The sequence below is a fragment of the Bombina bombina genome, chromosome 11 (genome assembly GCF_027579735.1).
Source record: "Bombina bombina isolate aBomBom1 chromosome 11, aBomBom1.pri, whole genome shotgun sequence".
NCBI lineage: Eukaryota > Metazoa > Chordata > Amphibia > Anura > Bombinatoridae > Bombina > Bombina bombina.
In genome coordinates this window covers 128,949,391-128,966,642 of record NC_069509.1, presented here as the reverse complement: position 1 = coordinate 128,966,642, position 17,252 = coordinate 128,949,391, and the positions used below count along the sequence as shown (strand labels likewise).

General features: G+C 41.7%; 1 protein-coding gene across 1 annotated transcript in view; it reads left to right on the top strand.

Annotated features, from left to right (window-relative positions):
* LOC128642006 (uncharacterized) overlaps positions 1 to 17,252 on the top strand; it is a 238,353-nt gene that overhangs the window by 44,019 nt on the left and 177,082 nt on the right. The window contains exons 3-4 of the mRNA XM_053694643.1: positions 13,976 to 14,183; positions 14,707 to 14,852. Of these exons, the coding sequence (XP_053550618.1) occupies positions 13,976 to 14,183; positions 14,707 to 14,852 (354 nt within the window). The remainder of the gene's footprint in view (positions 1 to 13,975; positions 14,184 to 14,706; positions 14,853 to 17,252) is intronic.

Sequence of the window (17,252 nt, the reverse complement as noted above, 5' to 3'; positions counted from 1 at the left end):
GCATTTGTGCTCGCGGAATAGCTCTAAGAAGTGGACGAGGATGGCAGCTATCAGCATGAAGAATGGAATTGCGATCAGTTTCTTTATGATAGAGCGTGGTATTTAACCCCTCACCCTCTTTGTAAATGCATAGATCCAGGAATTCTATGGATTCTATTGGCTGTCACTTTTAATTAAACTAAGCAATTCTATAAGGATCAGATTAATAAGATCAATAAATCAAAGTATATCTACAAGAAGCAGTGCCAGTCCACATTTGTGTTAAGGCCCCTGGGTTATACCGTATCAAGCCTGTAGATCCATTGTGCTTCTAGTTGTAAAAGGCGCTATTCCCACCCCTCTTCAGAGGGGGAACATGATCTATCAGTTGGAAGCGTAGGTCCTGGAGTGTGGCCCTTCTCCGCAAAGTGCCTGGCTACAGGCTGATCACTGTTACCCTTGTCTATGGCAGCCCGAATGGCACTCCTATGATTGGCCATACGTTTCTTTATATCGTCTGTCGTTTTCCCGATGTAAAACAGACCACAAATGCAGCTGAGCATATATATATTACATATTTTGTACTGTTGTCTTTGCCAACACAATATCTTCATTACTGTAGCCACGAGAGGCAAACTTTTGTTCCATTTGTTGTACTTGGAGTGCATGTCTGTCACTGGATGTATTATTGCGTGCCACTCGAAGCATTTGTGCTCGCGGAATAGCTCTAAGAAGTGGACGAGGATGGCAGCTATCAGCATGAAGAATGGAATTGCGATCAGTTTCTTTATGATAGAGCGTGGTATTTAACCCCTCACCCTCTTTGTAAATGCATAGATCCAGGAATTCTATGGACTCTTTATTGGCTGTCACTTTTAATTTAATAGGGCATGTGGAGTTGTTCAATGTTTCAACCCAAGTGTTTAACCCCTCCTGTGTACCTCTCCATATTAGGAGGATGTCATCGATGTATCTACGATACAAAATAATCTCAGGACTTTCATACACTTGTAATACATCAACCTTGATGTGTTCCATGTATAAGTTTGCGAATGCCGGTGCCATGTTTGAGCCCATCGCTGTACCCCTGAGTTGGAGATAGTACAAATTCTCAAATCTGAAATGATTGTTCTGCAAACATATCCTCAACAACTCAATGATAAATTCAGATGGGGGACCCACATATGGATATCTCCGTAAGGTTCTCAGGATCACCTGAATACCTTCCTCTTGTGGGATCACGGTATACAGACTATTGACATCCATGCTTGTTAGTATGTCATCAGGTCTGATGTCTGTCACCTGTGTTAGTGTCTCAATTAAGGCCCAGGAGTCCCTCAAATAGGATCTCATATTGGTCACCATCGGTTGTAGCATATGGTCCACAAATGTTGCTAAGGGTTGAAGAAGTGATCCTCTGGCCGATACAATTGGACGACCAGGTGGTGAATTGCATAGAGATACCCAGCACTCACCAGCTAGCTCACAGCTAAGATTTAAAAACACAACTGGAAAGGTTAGTTACCGCATCTGGCCAAATGGGAAAAGCTCAGGCATCTCGTCAAGGTCCTTTCCACTGCCTGAGTCCCTAACACAGCCACACAATGCGCGCTTACAAAGCCAAACAAACTGGGAACAAGGGAGGGGTGCACAGGTATATGTAATCACCCAGAGAAATACAAGACACGGAAGGAGACTGTACTCCAAGACCGGACCGGGTACATATCCAATGACAGCAACATCCCATCCCTGGGTGCTTAAATAGCATGGGGGAAATTACATCATGGGGGAAATTAAACTACGCAATTCTATAAGGATCAGATTAATAAGATCAATAAATCAAAGTCTACCTACAAGAAGCAGTGCCAGTCCACATTTGTATTAAGGCCCCTGGGTTATACCGTATCAAGCCTGTAGATCCATCGTGCTTCTAGTTGTAAAAGACGCTGGTCCCTATTCCCACCCCTCTTCAGAGGGGGAACTGCCTGTGACTCTAGTGACAGCACAGCTTTTTGGGAGTGCTATTTAAGCACCCAGGGCTGGGATGTTGCAGAGTCATTGGATATGTACCCAGTCCGGTCTTGGAGTGCAGTCTCCTTCCGTGTCTTATATTTCTCTGGGTGATTACATATACCTGTGCACCCCTCCCTTGTTCCCAGTTTGTTTGGCTTTGTAAGTGCGCATTGTGTGGCTGTGTTAGGGACTCAGGCAGTGGAAAGGACCTTGACGAGGTGCCTGAGCTTTTCCCATTTGGCCAGATGCGGTAACTAACCCTTCCAGTTGTGTTTTTAAATCTTAGCTGTGAACTAGCTGTTGAGTGCTGGGTATCTCTATGTGTTGTATTATTATTTGTTTGTAATCCCCCTATGTTTCTTGCACCCATTCCGGACTGGGGTTAACTGCCTGTGACTCTGGTGACAGCACAGCTTTTTGGGAGTGCTATTTAAGCACCCAGGGCTGGGATGTTGCAGAGTCATTGGATATGTAACCGGTCCGGTCTTGGAGTGCAGTCTCCTTCCGTGTCTTTTTATTTATATATATATATATATATATATATATATATATATATATATATATATATATATATATATATACATATATATATATATATATATATATAATAACTCATTGTGTAAACCATTTACAAATCTAGACAAGTCAGAAAACTTGCTTTTCACACAGAAACGCTCTGATTACAATGTTTCCAATGCAGCAAAGGATTCTGGGTGCGATATGCAAATGAGGTTCACAATGACTCACTTTTTTACTTCTAGTCTGCTTTTTAATAATTATTAAATTATGAAAAGCAAGTTTTCTGACTTGTCTAGATTTGTAAATGGTTTACACAATGAGTTATTTTCTCTACATTTTGGATTTAGTGGAGGATTTTAAACTCACTTTTCGCCTGCCCATATTTTAAATTGCTGTTGTATTTCCCCCCAGAAAACAACTTTATCAAGCAGTGATTCAACTTACTCCCAGCTGATGAGTGTCAATAACCATGAAACAGCTGTCCTGGAATTGGTCTGAATCACTGTACTACCCCTAGCTAAGCTTAGAAGCTGTGTAATGCGGCGATGCTATGGCATAAAGGGATGTCTGCCTTAAAAAGCAGGCTAGAAGTAAAAGAGTCATTGTGAACCTCTTTTGCATATCTCACCCAGAATCCTTTGCTGCATTGGAAACAGTGTAATCAGAGAGTTTCTGTGTGAAAAGCAAGTTTTCTGACTTGTCTAGATTTGTAAATGGTTTATACAATGAGTTATTTTCTCTACATTTTGGATTTAGTGGAGGATTTTAAACTCACTTTTCGCCTCCCCATATTTTAAATTGCTGTTGTGTGTGTGGATATATATATATATATATATATATATATATATATATATATATATATATATTTATATATACTCACCGGCCACTTTATTAGTTACACCTTGCTAGTATCAGGTTGGACCCCCTTTTGCCTTCAGAACTGCCTTAATTCTTCGTGGCATAGATTCAACAAGGTGTTGGAAACATTCCTCAGAGATTTTGGATCTGGTGATTGTGGAGACCATTGGAGTACAATGAGCTCATCATGTTCAAGAAACCAGTTTGAGATGGTTTGAGCTTTGTGACATGATGCATTTTTCTTCTTAAACGGGCAGAGTCCACAGCTGCATTCATTACTTTTGGGAAATAAGAACCTGGCCACCAGGAGGAGGCAAAGACACCCCAGCCAAAGGCTTAAATACCTCCCCCACTTCCCTCATCCCCCAGTCATCACAGGAGGTTGGCAGAGAAGTGTCAGAAGTTAAAGATAGTCTCTTATGGAGGGTAGTACTCTTCGGAATGGGACTGGAGTTTGAAGTAATCCTGTCAGCCTCTCAGTGAGAGCATGGATGAAAGTTAGAGTCCAGAGATGCAGGGAGTCTCGTCTCTGCATAACCATCCTGACTCATGTTAACAGCTCCTTGGCAATCAGCGTTGACGAGTTTCGCTGCCTGCCTTTATTCTCTCAAGTCCATGTCAGAAGCGTTGCTACTACCTGTCACACTTGAAGGGCCGTGTTCCTGTTCCACTGCGTAGATTCCGGTAAGATTGTTTAATTTTATTTCAATATGGGAATGTAATGTTAACGAAAGATGTCAGGGTCCCAGTGGGACTCCTTTTATCTTATGGAATCAAGGGTTAATATCTCCTGTGGGGGGTTATTGAATAGGGGGGACTTTAATCATGTTTGTTATGTGATTCTGTCTGCTAAATGTGTAGTGATACTTGGGCTCAGGGCTATTCGGAACATAACGGCCTATTATCAGATTGAGCTCCTTTTTTGCTAAGCTTACACGGTGCACCGCGTGACCGGGTGTGGTCACGTTGTATTTCCATTTCCGTACTTTTACCGAGTGACGACGGAGCGAGTCTGTTCGCTGGTAGTCTGGTTCACAGGAGCTGGTGATTGCCCCAGCCATTGGGGGTGTCAGGTGCTATTTAGTTTTTTTCCTTATTTGCAATCTCCAAGTTAATATTTGCAATCTCCAAGTTATGGAGGATTGTGAGGAGTATGAAATGGCCCGAGTTATCCATGCCCATCAGTTATGTTCCGATTTCCGTACTAGAGTACTCTCTTCCCATGATTCAGGGAGCGTAGAGTGTGATGAGCCATCCGCCCCTGAGGATTCCATATCCAGTTAGGCGTGTGCCCCAGAACATTCTTTTGCTACACAAGCAGGTATCCCTTGAGCTGTTACTCCTTCTCCAGAAGGCAGCTTGTTTCCTCCAGAGGTTACGACACGGTTCCGCATGGCCATATCTATGGCACTGGGGCATTTATATCTCCCAAGAGAAGTATTTCTAAGATACTGTCCATGTTCTGTTAACCAGGGTCCGTCGAGCGTGAGATCGCCTGAGTCAGTTCGACCTTCTGGAGAACGATGGCCTCTGAGCTTCAGGGGTCCCTCCCTTGTGCCGGGGTCGTCCATCGATCTGGCGGGGGAACATTTTGACTTCCGTTTAAAAATGGCACGCCTTTGTGTCCTACTGAGGCATGTTTTGGCTGTGCTGGAGGATTCCGGTCCTGCTGGACCGAGGGATCCTTAGTCTTCTGTGTTGGAGTGCAAACTAGGTTAGACGGTGGGGGGTGAAGTCAATCTCCTTCACGTCGCCTTCTTCTTTTATTGTATCTGTTCCAGTTCTGAGCTTCTGAGTTTGGGGCCTCTAATCGGCTGGTTCCGTTGGCGTGCCCATTCTCCTTGGGCGTTCACACGTGGGTGCTGTCTTTATTTTATTTTGATCCGGTTAGGATGTGTTTAATTTGTTTTATGAACCTCATGTTTGTTATAGTTCCATTTCGGAACGTTTCTTTCTCTGGAACTGATACTTGCAATTTTGTGGTCGCGTGAGCACTTCTTCAGAAGATGCGCAGTACTAGATTAACATAGTTATGTATATTATTTCATGTTATCGATCCCTTCAGGGATTTTACTTGGACCGGGGACAGTTTCGGAATGTTCTCGTGCCAGGCGGGTCCTGGTCGGGCACTAGATGCTGTTCCTTTATGGTTCAAGTCATCCACGTGGTGCCGGAATACTGGTTACCCTGTCGGGTGCTAAATTGTTCACTTTGATAAGTGTTTGTGTTTTCTTGTTGCCTCCTTGTTAGAAGACGGTGGGCTGTTTAGCAGGACTAAGTGGCCTAGGGGCTAACTACCATGCCTAGCAAGGTTATACCTCCTTGTTTTCTACCTTTTTGAGGTTTTTTTTTCTGTGGTAGCATGCCTGATTATTTAGCTCAATATAGGAGTTTGAATACTTCCCCATGTGCTACTCTTTAGGGGGTCCCGGGATCGGAGCCTGCTGAGGCTCATCGTGAGAGGCCTTTGGCCGGGGGACCGAGTTTTTTCCATTCCCATCGGGTTTGGAAGTTTGATGACCTCTAGGCAGGTACAAGTTGGATAGCGTTTTCCCTCTTGGTAGCTCTGGATGTCTAAAATTTGTGGCTAGTGTCAGGCACCTCTCGTAGGTTGCCAGGGCTACTTAACCCCTTCTTGGGGGTCGGGTCATCGGGATTTGGAAGTTCGGGTTTGCTCCTTTTACTTCCTCCTTTTAATAGTTTGCGCTCTTTTATAGGAGCGCAGGGGTTCTTTTCCCCTTTGTTTTTCCTGTTTTTTCTCCCTTGGTTGACTTGTCTGCCATGAGTTGTGAGGCTCCCATGTAGTTTCCTGTGAGTTACAGGATTTCTGGGAGACTGGATCCTGCGAGGATCTTTGAAGATATTGTCATCTTTTCATCCTACGGACTGGTTTGGTGCCTGTCCCTTGTACCCAGTGGTTGGTTGAGGGGGGTGTTCCCTTCGACTCTCTAAGAAATCTTACTCTGTGGGTTTCAGCAAGGGGTCCGGGATAAGGTGGCACCTTAGCATACTGGTTCCCCTCTTACTTGACCCGTTAGTATGTCTCTTTAGACTCTTTGGTCTGTATCCCTTTTGAGAAGGCCATGGTCATTGGGATATGAGAATACTCTGCTGGGTGCTCTCCTCCGTCTGAGATCACTGGATGGTCTTTAGAGGGTTAATACTTCGACCGATTTCGGGCCCTGGGGGTCTGGCTTATGGCCATATCCTTGTCTGTGATTTTAGATTCGGTTCTGGATCATTCCTAGGGAAACCAGCTGCAGCTTTTTACACCTCAAATGTGTGTTCCCATGCTGTTTAAGGTTCATGCCTGGGGGTTTGCAACCTCTGCTTGTCCCTCTAAGGATGTGTTGGTATCTGTCTGAGGGCTAGTTTTGCTGTCTCTCAGCCGAGATTTTACGGTTGTTGTCAGGGGACAACTATTGTATCTTGAGGTGGGCTTGTGGTTGACCCCCTTCGGGGAGGTCTTTGATGTGGTACGGTTTCCTTGAAGCCTCATAGGTCCTTCTCTTCTCGTTTTCCGTGGTTTTCTGCCCTCCTTGCGTGCAAGAGGTCCTGGGGCTGGATTCTGGTACTGGGATGTTGTTGTTCAGTGTCCTATCTCCCTTGTTGGGAGGGGTCCTTCTTAGGAAGGGAGCTGCGTAGGTGTTCTGGATCCTGAGCTCTCTGTTTGCCCTGACGAGCTATTTTAGATGCCAGCCAGAGTTGTTCTCCTGTGTTTGTCCTTTCAGGCTCCCCCCTCTTTTTTTGTCCTTGAGAGGTGGTCCGGAGATTTTTGTATTCTTAATTCGGACGTTGCCAATTCCTTGAACTGGGTCTGCTACCTCAGAGGGGAGGTCGGGGTTCTGGCTGCTCTGTTGAATTTTGACCATGTGCTCCAGTTGCTACAGGTCTAAGTGGCCTATGGGTTATCTCCCAGTCTAATAGCTGAGGGTTGGAAATTCGAATCCTACTGTGGCAGCTCTTTGACCTTGTTCCTGCCTTGGGTGGGGGATCACGGTCCTCCACTGGTTGCATAGGCTGCTGGTGTGGGACGTTCTTCTAGGCTCTGGTATCCTAGATGAGAGTTGTCGTCGATATTTCGGCATTCTCTGTGGGATGGTCTCCCATGTTGGCTTAGGGTCAGCTTTACTGGCATGAGATTGAGTTTGCGAGTTCTTGTTCAGAGGGGGCTACGTATTTTCATTTGCTAGCCTTTTTCTCTGATAGGATAATTATTCTTGTATGCGAGATCCGAATTGCTTCGAGTTAGAGGTTCCCTACCTATGTTGTCTAGTTTAACTGATGGGCAGTTACTGGGTCCTTTCAGGTTTTTAACCCCTTGTTTGAGGTGTATGGTCTGAGCACTGACAGGCTGACCCCCCCACCCCTTCAACCTCTGCAGCAATACTGGCAGCACTCATACGTCTATTTCATAAAGTGAACCTCTGGATATGACGCTGTGCACTACACTTCTTTGGTCGACCATAGCGAGGTCTGTTTTGAGTGAAACCTGTCCTGTGAAACCGCTGTATGGTCTTGCCCACCGTGCTGCAGCTCAGTTTGAGGGTCTTGGCAATCTTCTTATAGCCTAGGCCATCTTTATGTAGAACAACAATTCTTTTTTTCAGATCCGCAGAGAGTTCTTTGCCATGAGGTGCCATGTTGAACTTCCAGTGACGAGTGTGAGAGCGATAACACCAAATTTAACACACCTGCTCCCCATTCACACCTGAGACCTTGTAACACTAATGAGTCACATGACACTGGGGAGGGAAAATGGCTAATTGGGCCCAATTTGGACATTTCCACTTAGGGGTGTACTTACTTTTGTTGCCAACAGTTTAGACATTAATGGCTGTGTGTTGAGTTATTTTGAGGGGACAGCAAATGTACACTGTTATACAGGCTGTACACTCACTACTTTACATTGTAGCAAAGTGTAATTTCTTCAGTGTTGTCACATGAAAAGATATAATAAAATATGTGAGGGGGTGTAATCACTTTTGTGAGATACTGTATATGTATGTATATATGTATATATGTATGTGTGTGTATATATATATATATATATATATATGTGTGTGTGTGTATGTATATGTGTATCTCTCTCTCTCTCTCTCTCTCTATCTATCTATATATATATATATATATATATATATATATATATATATATAGCTTAAACACATAGTAGAAATACCGCTCGGGACCTGCAAAGCACTGCTGGCCCTGAGTGGAAATTGCCACTAATCCAATTAGCAGCACTTGTTGGATCAGCTCCATTTCTCTTGTAAGGTGTATCCAGTCCACGGGTTCATCCATTACTTGTGGGATATTCTCCTTCCCAACAGGAAGTTGCAAGAGGACACCCACAGCAGAGCTGTCTATATAGCTCCTCCCCTAACCCCCACCTCCAGTCATTCTCTTGCAACTCTCGACAAGGGAAGTATCAAGAGATATGTGGTGACTTAGTGTAGTGTTATTTTCAATCAAGATTTTTCTGACAGAGGTCAGGATATCAAAACTTCTAACTTCCTGCCGTGTTCTTCATTCCACTTCTCGGCCGTCAGTGGCTCAGTGTATGGAAGTGATCGGCCTAATGGTAGCGGCAATGGACATAGTTCCGTTTGCCCGCCTACATCTCAGACCACTGCAACTTTGCATGCTCAATCAGTGGAATGGGGACTACACAGATTTGTCTCCTCTGTTAGATCTGGAAAGACCAGGGATTCTCTTCTCTGGTGGTTATCTCGGGTCCACCTGTCCAGGGGAATGAGTTTCCGCAGGCCAGAGTGGACTATAGTGACGACAGATGCCAGCCTTCTGGGCTGGGGTGCGGTCTGGAACTCCCTGAAGGCTCAGGGTTCGTGGACTCAGGAGGAAGCCCTCCTTCCGATAAACATTCTGGAACTCAGATTCATCAGATTTCAGTCGGACAATATCACGACTGTAGCCTATATCAACCATCAGGGGGGAACAAGGAGTCCCCTGGCAATGATGGAAGTTTCCAAGATAATTCTATGGGCGGAGGTTCACTCTTGCCATCTATCTGCTATCCATATCCCAGGAGTAGAGAACTGGGAGGCGGACTTTCTAAGTCGGCAGACTTTTCATCCGGGGGAGTGGGAGCTCCATCCGGAGGTATTTGCCCAGCTGATTCAGCTATGGGGCAAACCAGAACTGGATCTGATGGTGTCTCGTCAGAACGCCAAGCTTCCTCGTTACGGGTCCAGGTCAAGGGATCCCCAGGCAACGCTGATAGATGCTCTAGCAGTGCCCTGGTCCTTCAGCCTGGCTTATGTGTTTCCACCATTTCCTCTCCTCCCTCGTCTGATTGCCAAGATCAAGCAGGAGAGAGCTTCGGTGATTTTGATAGCACCTGCGTGGCCATGCAGGACTTGGTATGCAGATCTGGTGGACATGTCATCCTTCCCACCATGGACTCTGCCGCTGAGGCAGGACCTTCTACTCCAAGATCCATTCAAACATCCAAATCTAGTTTCTCTGCGTCTGACTGCTTGGAGATTGAACGCTTGATTTTATCAAAGCGTGGTTTCTCCGAGTCGGTCATTGATACCTTGATTCAGGCTCGAAAGCCTGTCACCAGGAAAATCTATCATAAGATATGGTGTAAATATCTTCATTGGTGTGAATCCAAGGGTTACTCGTGGAGTAAGGTCAGGATTCCTAGGATACTATCTTTTCTCCAAGAAGGATTGGAAAAGGGATTATCGGCTAGTTCCTTGAAGGGACAGATTTCTGCTCTGTCTATTCTTTTGCACAAGCGCCTGGCTGATGTTCCAGACGTTCAGGCGTTTTGTCAGGCTTTGGTTAGAATCAGGCCTGTGTTTAAAACTGTTGCTCCGCCATGGAGTTTAAATTTAGTTCTTAAAGTTCTTCAAGGGGTTCCGTTTGAGCCCTTGCATTCCATAGATATCAAGCTTTTATCTTGGAAAGTTCTGTTTTTAGTAGCTATCTCTTCGGCTCAAAGAGTTTCAGAGTTATCTGCCTTGCAGTGTGATTCCCCTTATCTGATTTTCCATGCAGATAAGGTAGTTTTGCGTACCAAACCTGGGTTTCTTCCTAAGGTAGTATCTTATAGGAATATCAATCAGGAAATTGTTGTTCCGTCACTGTGTCCTAATCCTTCTTCAAAGAAGGAACGTCTGTTACACAATCTTGACGTGGTTCGTGCTTTAAAGTTTTATTTGCAAGCTACTAAGGATTTTCGCCAAACATCAGCATTGTTTGTTGTCTACTCTGGAAAGAGGAGAGGCCAAAAGGCTTCGGCAACTTCTCTTTCTTTTTGGTTAAGAAGCATGATCCGTTTAGCTTATGAGACTGCTGGCCAGCAGCCTCCTCAAAGAATTACAGCTCATTCTACTAGAGCGGTAGCTTCCACATGGGCTTTTAAACATGAGGCCTCTGTTGAACAGATTTGTAAGGTGGCGACTTGGTCTTCGCTTCATACTTTTTCTAAATTCTACAAATTTGATACTTTTGCTTCCTCAGAGGCTATTTTTGGGAGAAAGGTCTTACAGGCAGTGGTGCCTTCCGTTTAAGTACCTGCCTTGTCCCTCCCTTCATCCGTGTCCTAAAGCTTTGGTATTGGTATCCCACAAGTAATGGATGAACCCGTGGACTGGATACACCTTACAAGAGAAAACAAAATTTATGCTTACCTGATAAATTTCTTTCTCGTGTGGTGTATCCAGTCCACGGCCCGCCCTGTCACTTTAAGGCAGGTGTTTTTATTTTTTAAATTACTGCACCCTATAGTTTCTCCTTTTTCTTACTTGTCTTTGGTCGAATGACTGGAGGTGGGGGTTAGGGGAGGAGCTATATAGACAGCTCTGCTGTGGGTGTCCTCTTGCAACTTCCTGTTGGGAAGGAGAATATCCCACAAGTAATGGATGAACCCGTGGACTGGATACACCACAAGAGAAAGAAATTTATCAGGTAAGCATACATTTTGTTTTTCTGCTTGTTGGATCAGCAGTCCCAAGCAGTATTTTTACTGTGTTTAAACCCCATGTGATGTACAGGATTAACTAACCCTGCAACAGTCACCAGTTTGTCATAGAAAGGGTTAACAGACCCTTCCCACCTTAACCAGTTTATTACAATCTAGCCACTTCAGGCAAGCCTGTGACTGTGTGCAAGGGTTAACAAACACTCTATAGTCTGTACTAGACCTAGAATAATGCCTAAACTCCCCTTTAATGCCACTAACCTAAACTATATCTGCTGCCACCACTTTAAGACTATTATGTGGGAAATTTTAAACTTAATAAAGCAACATTTATAATGAAGAAAAAAGTCCCAGTGCATTTATATAAAAAAGGAATTAACCAACAAATACACACAAAAAAAAAACAGTTTTAAAATAAAATGGAGACATATAACAGAATCTTTAACTTTACCAAAAGAATAGTCTCTGGAGATGGAATGAAGACTAGTCAAACACTCTGCATGCAGCCTCCCATGTAGAATGGAAAAAATATTTTAACTGAATCACAGTTAAATACATGTTTTTTCCTTAAGTCAAGTTTCTGACCAAGCCCCTTCTAAAATGGACAAGGAAGGTAGCCACACACCCTTTTATGGCAGGAAATAAAAAGCCCTGCAGCCCTTGCTGAAGTTATTGAATACTTTTATTATTTTTAGTTTCATTGTGACACCATGAGGATTATTTTGATACCAAACATGACATGTATGTATGTCATGTTTGGTCACCCTCTAACATAGAAGTGATGAAAAGTATCTTAAGATATCCTTGTGTTTACAACTCCTATTGACCTCAGTCCCTGTCTTGATACAGGACATTGTTTTCTGTCACCCTGTGCTGACATATTTTGTCTCCTAAACTGACTTGAGGCACTAGGTCTCTAAAAGTTATAAAGTTTGGTCAAGTGGAGCTTAGAAATGATTTATCCTTAACATTTTTTAAAGATAAACACATGAATTTACTCAAATAGAAAAACAAAATAATTACACAGAGAAAATATTAACCCCTCACAACATGAAATCATGAGGTTTTCATGACACCCACAATGGAGTTACACACACAGTATGAATTAGAACATGTCAGTTTTCGACCTGAATGGCCCTTTATTATTATTATTATTATTATCGGTTATTTGTAGAGCGCCAACAGATTCCGCAGCGCTATTAACAAAGGTGGAGTACAAAAAAAAACAGTTATAGGGATCAAATGGGTAGAGCTATAGCTACAGAAAGGTTAACCAAATGTCTGTTTTAACCTTGAAAAAATGGTTGATGTGATATAGCCATGTATAAATACACTCAGCTCGTATAAAGAATTTCTTATACCTAGGAAGAGCTGTATGCCCAAAGGTCATACTTTATGGCTAGAGGAAAGGAGATTTCACCTTCAACATAAGTATTTTTTATAGTAAAGATTGAAATGAAATAATATCTGCCTTCTTCAACCTCATTTTATTATATTTATGGGATAGTAAAGTCAAATTTAAGTGTTAATGATTTAGATAGAAGTAAATTGGAAAGTTGCTTAAAATTGCATGCTCTATTTAAATTTTGCTCAGTTACCTTGTTATCCTTTGCTAAAGAGTAATCCTAGATAAGCTCAGGAGCGTGCACGTGTCCTTAGCTATCTGACAGCAGTGTTTGCAATTGCAACAATGTTTATAGAAAAGTTATACATAGTTGCAGACTAGAGTGTCTGTAGCATAGAGTGTCTGTAGCATTCTATGGGGCCGATTTAACAAGCCCCGAATCTGGTCATCTTGCCCTGTTTCCGCACGAGCGGTCTTAAGACCCCTGCTGCTTAACTGTATCCATCGCCTCTGAGCGGCGGACAGCAATCAACCCGATCCTATACGATCGGGTTGATTGACACCCCCTGCTAGCAGCCGATTGGCCGAAAATCTGCAGGGGGCGGCATTGCACAAGCAGTTCACCAGAACTGCTTGTGCAATGCTGAATTGTCTGCATTTAGCAATGTCTGGCGGACATTATACGCTGCAGTGTATCATGTCCACCAGGCAATAATAAATCAGCGCCTATGGCTGTACTGTTTGCAACAATGTTTATTGCAATGTTATACATAGTTACAAACACTGCTGCCAGATGACTAGCTCACCTAGAGTTGCTGTTTAACAAAGGATACCCAGAGAACTAAGCAAAATGGTTAATAGAATAAATTGTAAAGTTGCTTAAAATTGTATGCTGTATCCAATCCATTTAATAGGACATGAAGCCAACATTTTTTCTTTCATGGTTCAGATAGAGAATACAACAGCAACAACTGAGCCTACTTAGATATTCTTTTCAACAAAGGATATCAAGAGAATGAAGCAAATTAGATAATAGAAGTAACTTGGTCAGTTGTTTAAAATTGTATGATCTGTCTAAATAAATTATGAAAGAAAAAAATGCGAGTTTCATATCCCTTTAACATGTATGTAAAATTAAGCTTTGGTGTATTTGTTGTATCATCTTTCTTCTGTTTATTTATAGTCTTACTTTCTTATTATTTTGAGTATTTTTAAATTTAGGGTAGAAAATATTTGATGTCTGTAGATTTACATGTTCTTATTCATTATATAATTAAATATATATATTTCTTTTTTACTTTTCTGTACAGCTAATCAGACTCTACCAGACTCTGCTCTCTTGCCCACAAAAAGTGGCGGTGCTGTGGCCGTGTATTTAGAGAACAGAAGCAAAATTGATTTGAAGAGTCGATTTCCTACGAGTGGATTGGTTGATGCTATAGTCTATGGTGATAATGAAAGTATGGTTTATCTGCAGGATTTAACTATGGGCCGTCCCATCATAGACTGGCATGGTGGGTAAGGAACACCCATTAAAATTATGATGGTGAAACAGACAACCTGTGTGGTTAAAGGGGCGTTAAACACTAATCATATTTAATGCACCCTCCTCTAATTATGGGTGCCGCCATTTTGGAAACTATGTTACACTGCAGGTGAAGGGAGAGTCACTGTACATGTGTAAACAGGTTAGCACTGGAATGCATTGAACGTTAGATTTCAGCAGGGCAGCACCCTTGAATAGAGGGAGCTGGGGCTGAACCTCATTACTATGCTTGTAAAATGTTTTTTAATATTGCTTTAAATGTGTCTTTTTGATTGGCACTCCATGGGATTGCCAATGAAAACCGTGTACTTTTCTGCAGCATTACGATCAACGCTATGATTTAATACTTAAATATCCTATATGTGTATATATTCTACATGTATAGTTATATATAATATACAAACCGTGCAAGTCAAACTTTTATTACTATGACTGATTATAAAATGTGTTTGTAACTGCCCCCACTTATTTTATTAATCAAGTTTTCTTTTGTAGGAATTTAAGCAGTTCTGTTAGTCGCTGCAGCGGTGGGGCAGGTAATCCTGTACTCTTCCTGTTTACAAACAGCACTCCTGGTGCGCCGAATGACTGTCCCTCAGAGAGCGGCATCCGTCAAGTAACCATGTGCTTCAGAATATTAGGTGAATGTATATACCAGGACTTTAATCTTGTGGTGATAGTCCTTGTCCCTTTTTGTTATTGTGTTTAATTTTTTTTATATGTGCTGTTCTAATTGTCCTTGCTGATTAACGTTGTGTACTCTGCGAAACAAGGACAACTTCCTGTTTACACACACAAGCTTCCTATTCGTACCGGATGGAAATACAAGGAGTTCACACAAACAACCACACATATGCAGATAGATTTATTTTGGGGTTTACATTTTTTTTTTAAAAAAGGGATATGCTCCGTTTTGAGACTGACCAGACCTACATCTTCCTTTGTCAAAATGTCCAGTTAACACAGTGGAAACATGATTATTTATATAGCACTTTCCTACCCCAATGAGTCTCAAAGTTTTTATTGGCATAGCCGGAAGCTGCAGTAGATGCTAAATACTATTTGCTCTTCTTACCTGTGCAAAAAAATCTTCAGTTCAACGTAAACACACTGTTATTGGCCCAGCAGAAATTATTTAGGCGAAAGGCATGGTATAAATTCAAAATCAGTTTGTCTTTTAAAGGGACAGTCTACTCCAAAATTGTTATTGTTTAAAAAGATAGCTAATCCCTTTATTCCCCAGTTTTGCATAACCAACAAGATTATATTAATATACTTTTTACCTCTGTGATAACCTTGTATCTAGGCTTCTGCAGACAGTCCCTTATCTCATGGCTATTTATTTATTATCTATTAACTTGCATTTTATCCAATTAGGGCTGCATCCTGCACAACTTCACGGAAGAGAGCACAATGTTATCTATATGACACACATAGAGTAGGAGTCTCTTGTTGTGAAAAGCTAATAAAAAAGCTTGTAATAAGAGGCTATCTGTAGTTGCTTAGAAACAGACAGAAATTTAGAGGATTAAATGTTATAAAGTAAATTAAATTATATAACCATGTTGGTTGTGCAAAGCTGGGGAATGGGTAGTAAAGGCATTATCTATCTTTTTAAACAATAATAATTTTGGTGTAGACTTTTTATTGGTGGATGAATTTATCCACCAATCAGCAAGAACAACCCAGGTTGTTCACAAAAAATGGGCCGGCAAATAAAAGATAAAGATACCAAGAGAATGAAAAAAAATTTGATAATAGGAGTAAATTAGAAAGTTGCTTAAAATGTCATGCTCTATCTGAATCACGAAAGAAAAAATTTGGGTTCAGTGTCCCTTTAAAGTGCCCCTGTTTTTAATCAAATTTTTAAAAACCGGGCACTTTAGCATCAAAATTTAAATTCACTTTAAGGGGCTAAGTAAAGCTGAGGCTGTGAGTATTTTTTCCAAAAATTAACATTCAAGACCAAGGGGTCATGATCTCAAGCTGAAGGGCAGTAGATTCAGGAGTAATTTACGGAAGCACTTCTTTACAGAAAGGGTGATTGATTCATGGAATAGACTTCCACAAGACGTAGTAATGACAAACACTGTGGGGGATAAGAATAGGTCTATCCTACAAACTGGGGGTTGCTTTCTATTGTCCTGTCTGAAATACAAATATGTTTCTTTATGTCATATCCTTTGATGAATACTTTGCAGCAAGCTTATGCAGTAAAATTGAGGTTATATTACCAGTCAGTACATGCAGTTGTTTAAACAATATCCTGAACAAACTAGCAACAGCATTTTTAAGCACACAAACAATCTATGTTTATTTTAGAAACAAAGTTTCTGAGGTTAACCTAATCTTTCACTTCATATAGTGATGTATTCAGAGATAAGCTTGGATGTAGTATATAGACGCAATTTACCATGTATTTCTTTATTTTCTTTTTTTGTTGTTTAGATATTGAAGATATAAGTGTAAAGTTTTAGTTTCTATAAATTAATGGGCGACGCCATTTTGAAACATATGGATTCCCTTGATCCATCTCTGCTGTTGTGGACAATGAGGGACAGATATATAACAGGCAATAAAGGAGACACACAGCTTGCTTGCTCACACTCTCTTTTATTTCCTGTCTTGTGTATGTCCATAATTATCCTCAGCAGAAGAGATAGATGAAGGGAATACCTAGATTCCATCATTGCAGGGCCGTTACTTTTTAGACACTTTGTGGAATTGAAAAAACAATTTTCTCAGTTAAAATGACAGGTAAATTGAGATTGTAATCTAAAATGTTTATTTATTTTGGCCAAATTGTTTAATGCCCGTTTTGTGCTGTCCCCTATGTAGTAACAATTATAACTTTCAGTTTTTTGTTACCTTTGCCAGTTGCAAAGTGGCATCATAGTTAAAACTGATATGCTCTCCACTCAGACAAAATGATTTAAGAAGTCTCATCAGTACAGCGAGGTCCCTCACAAAAAAACATAATTTATGTAAGAACTTACCTGATAAATTAATTTCTTTCCTATTGGCAAGAGTCCATGAGCTAG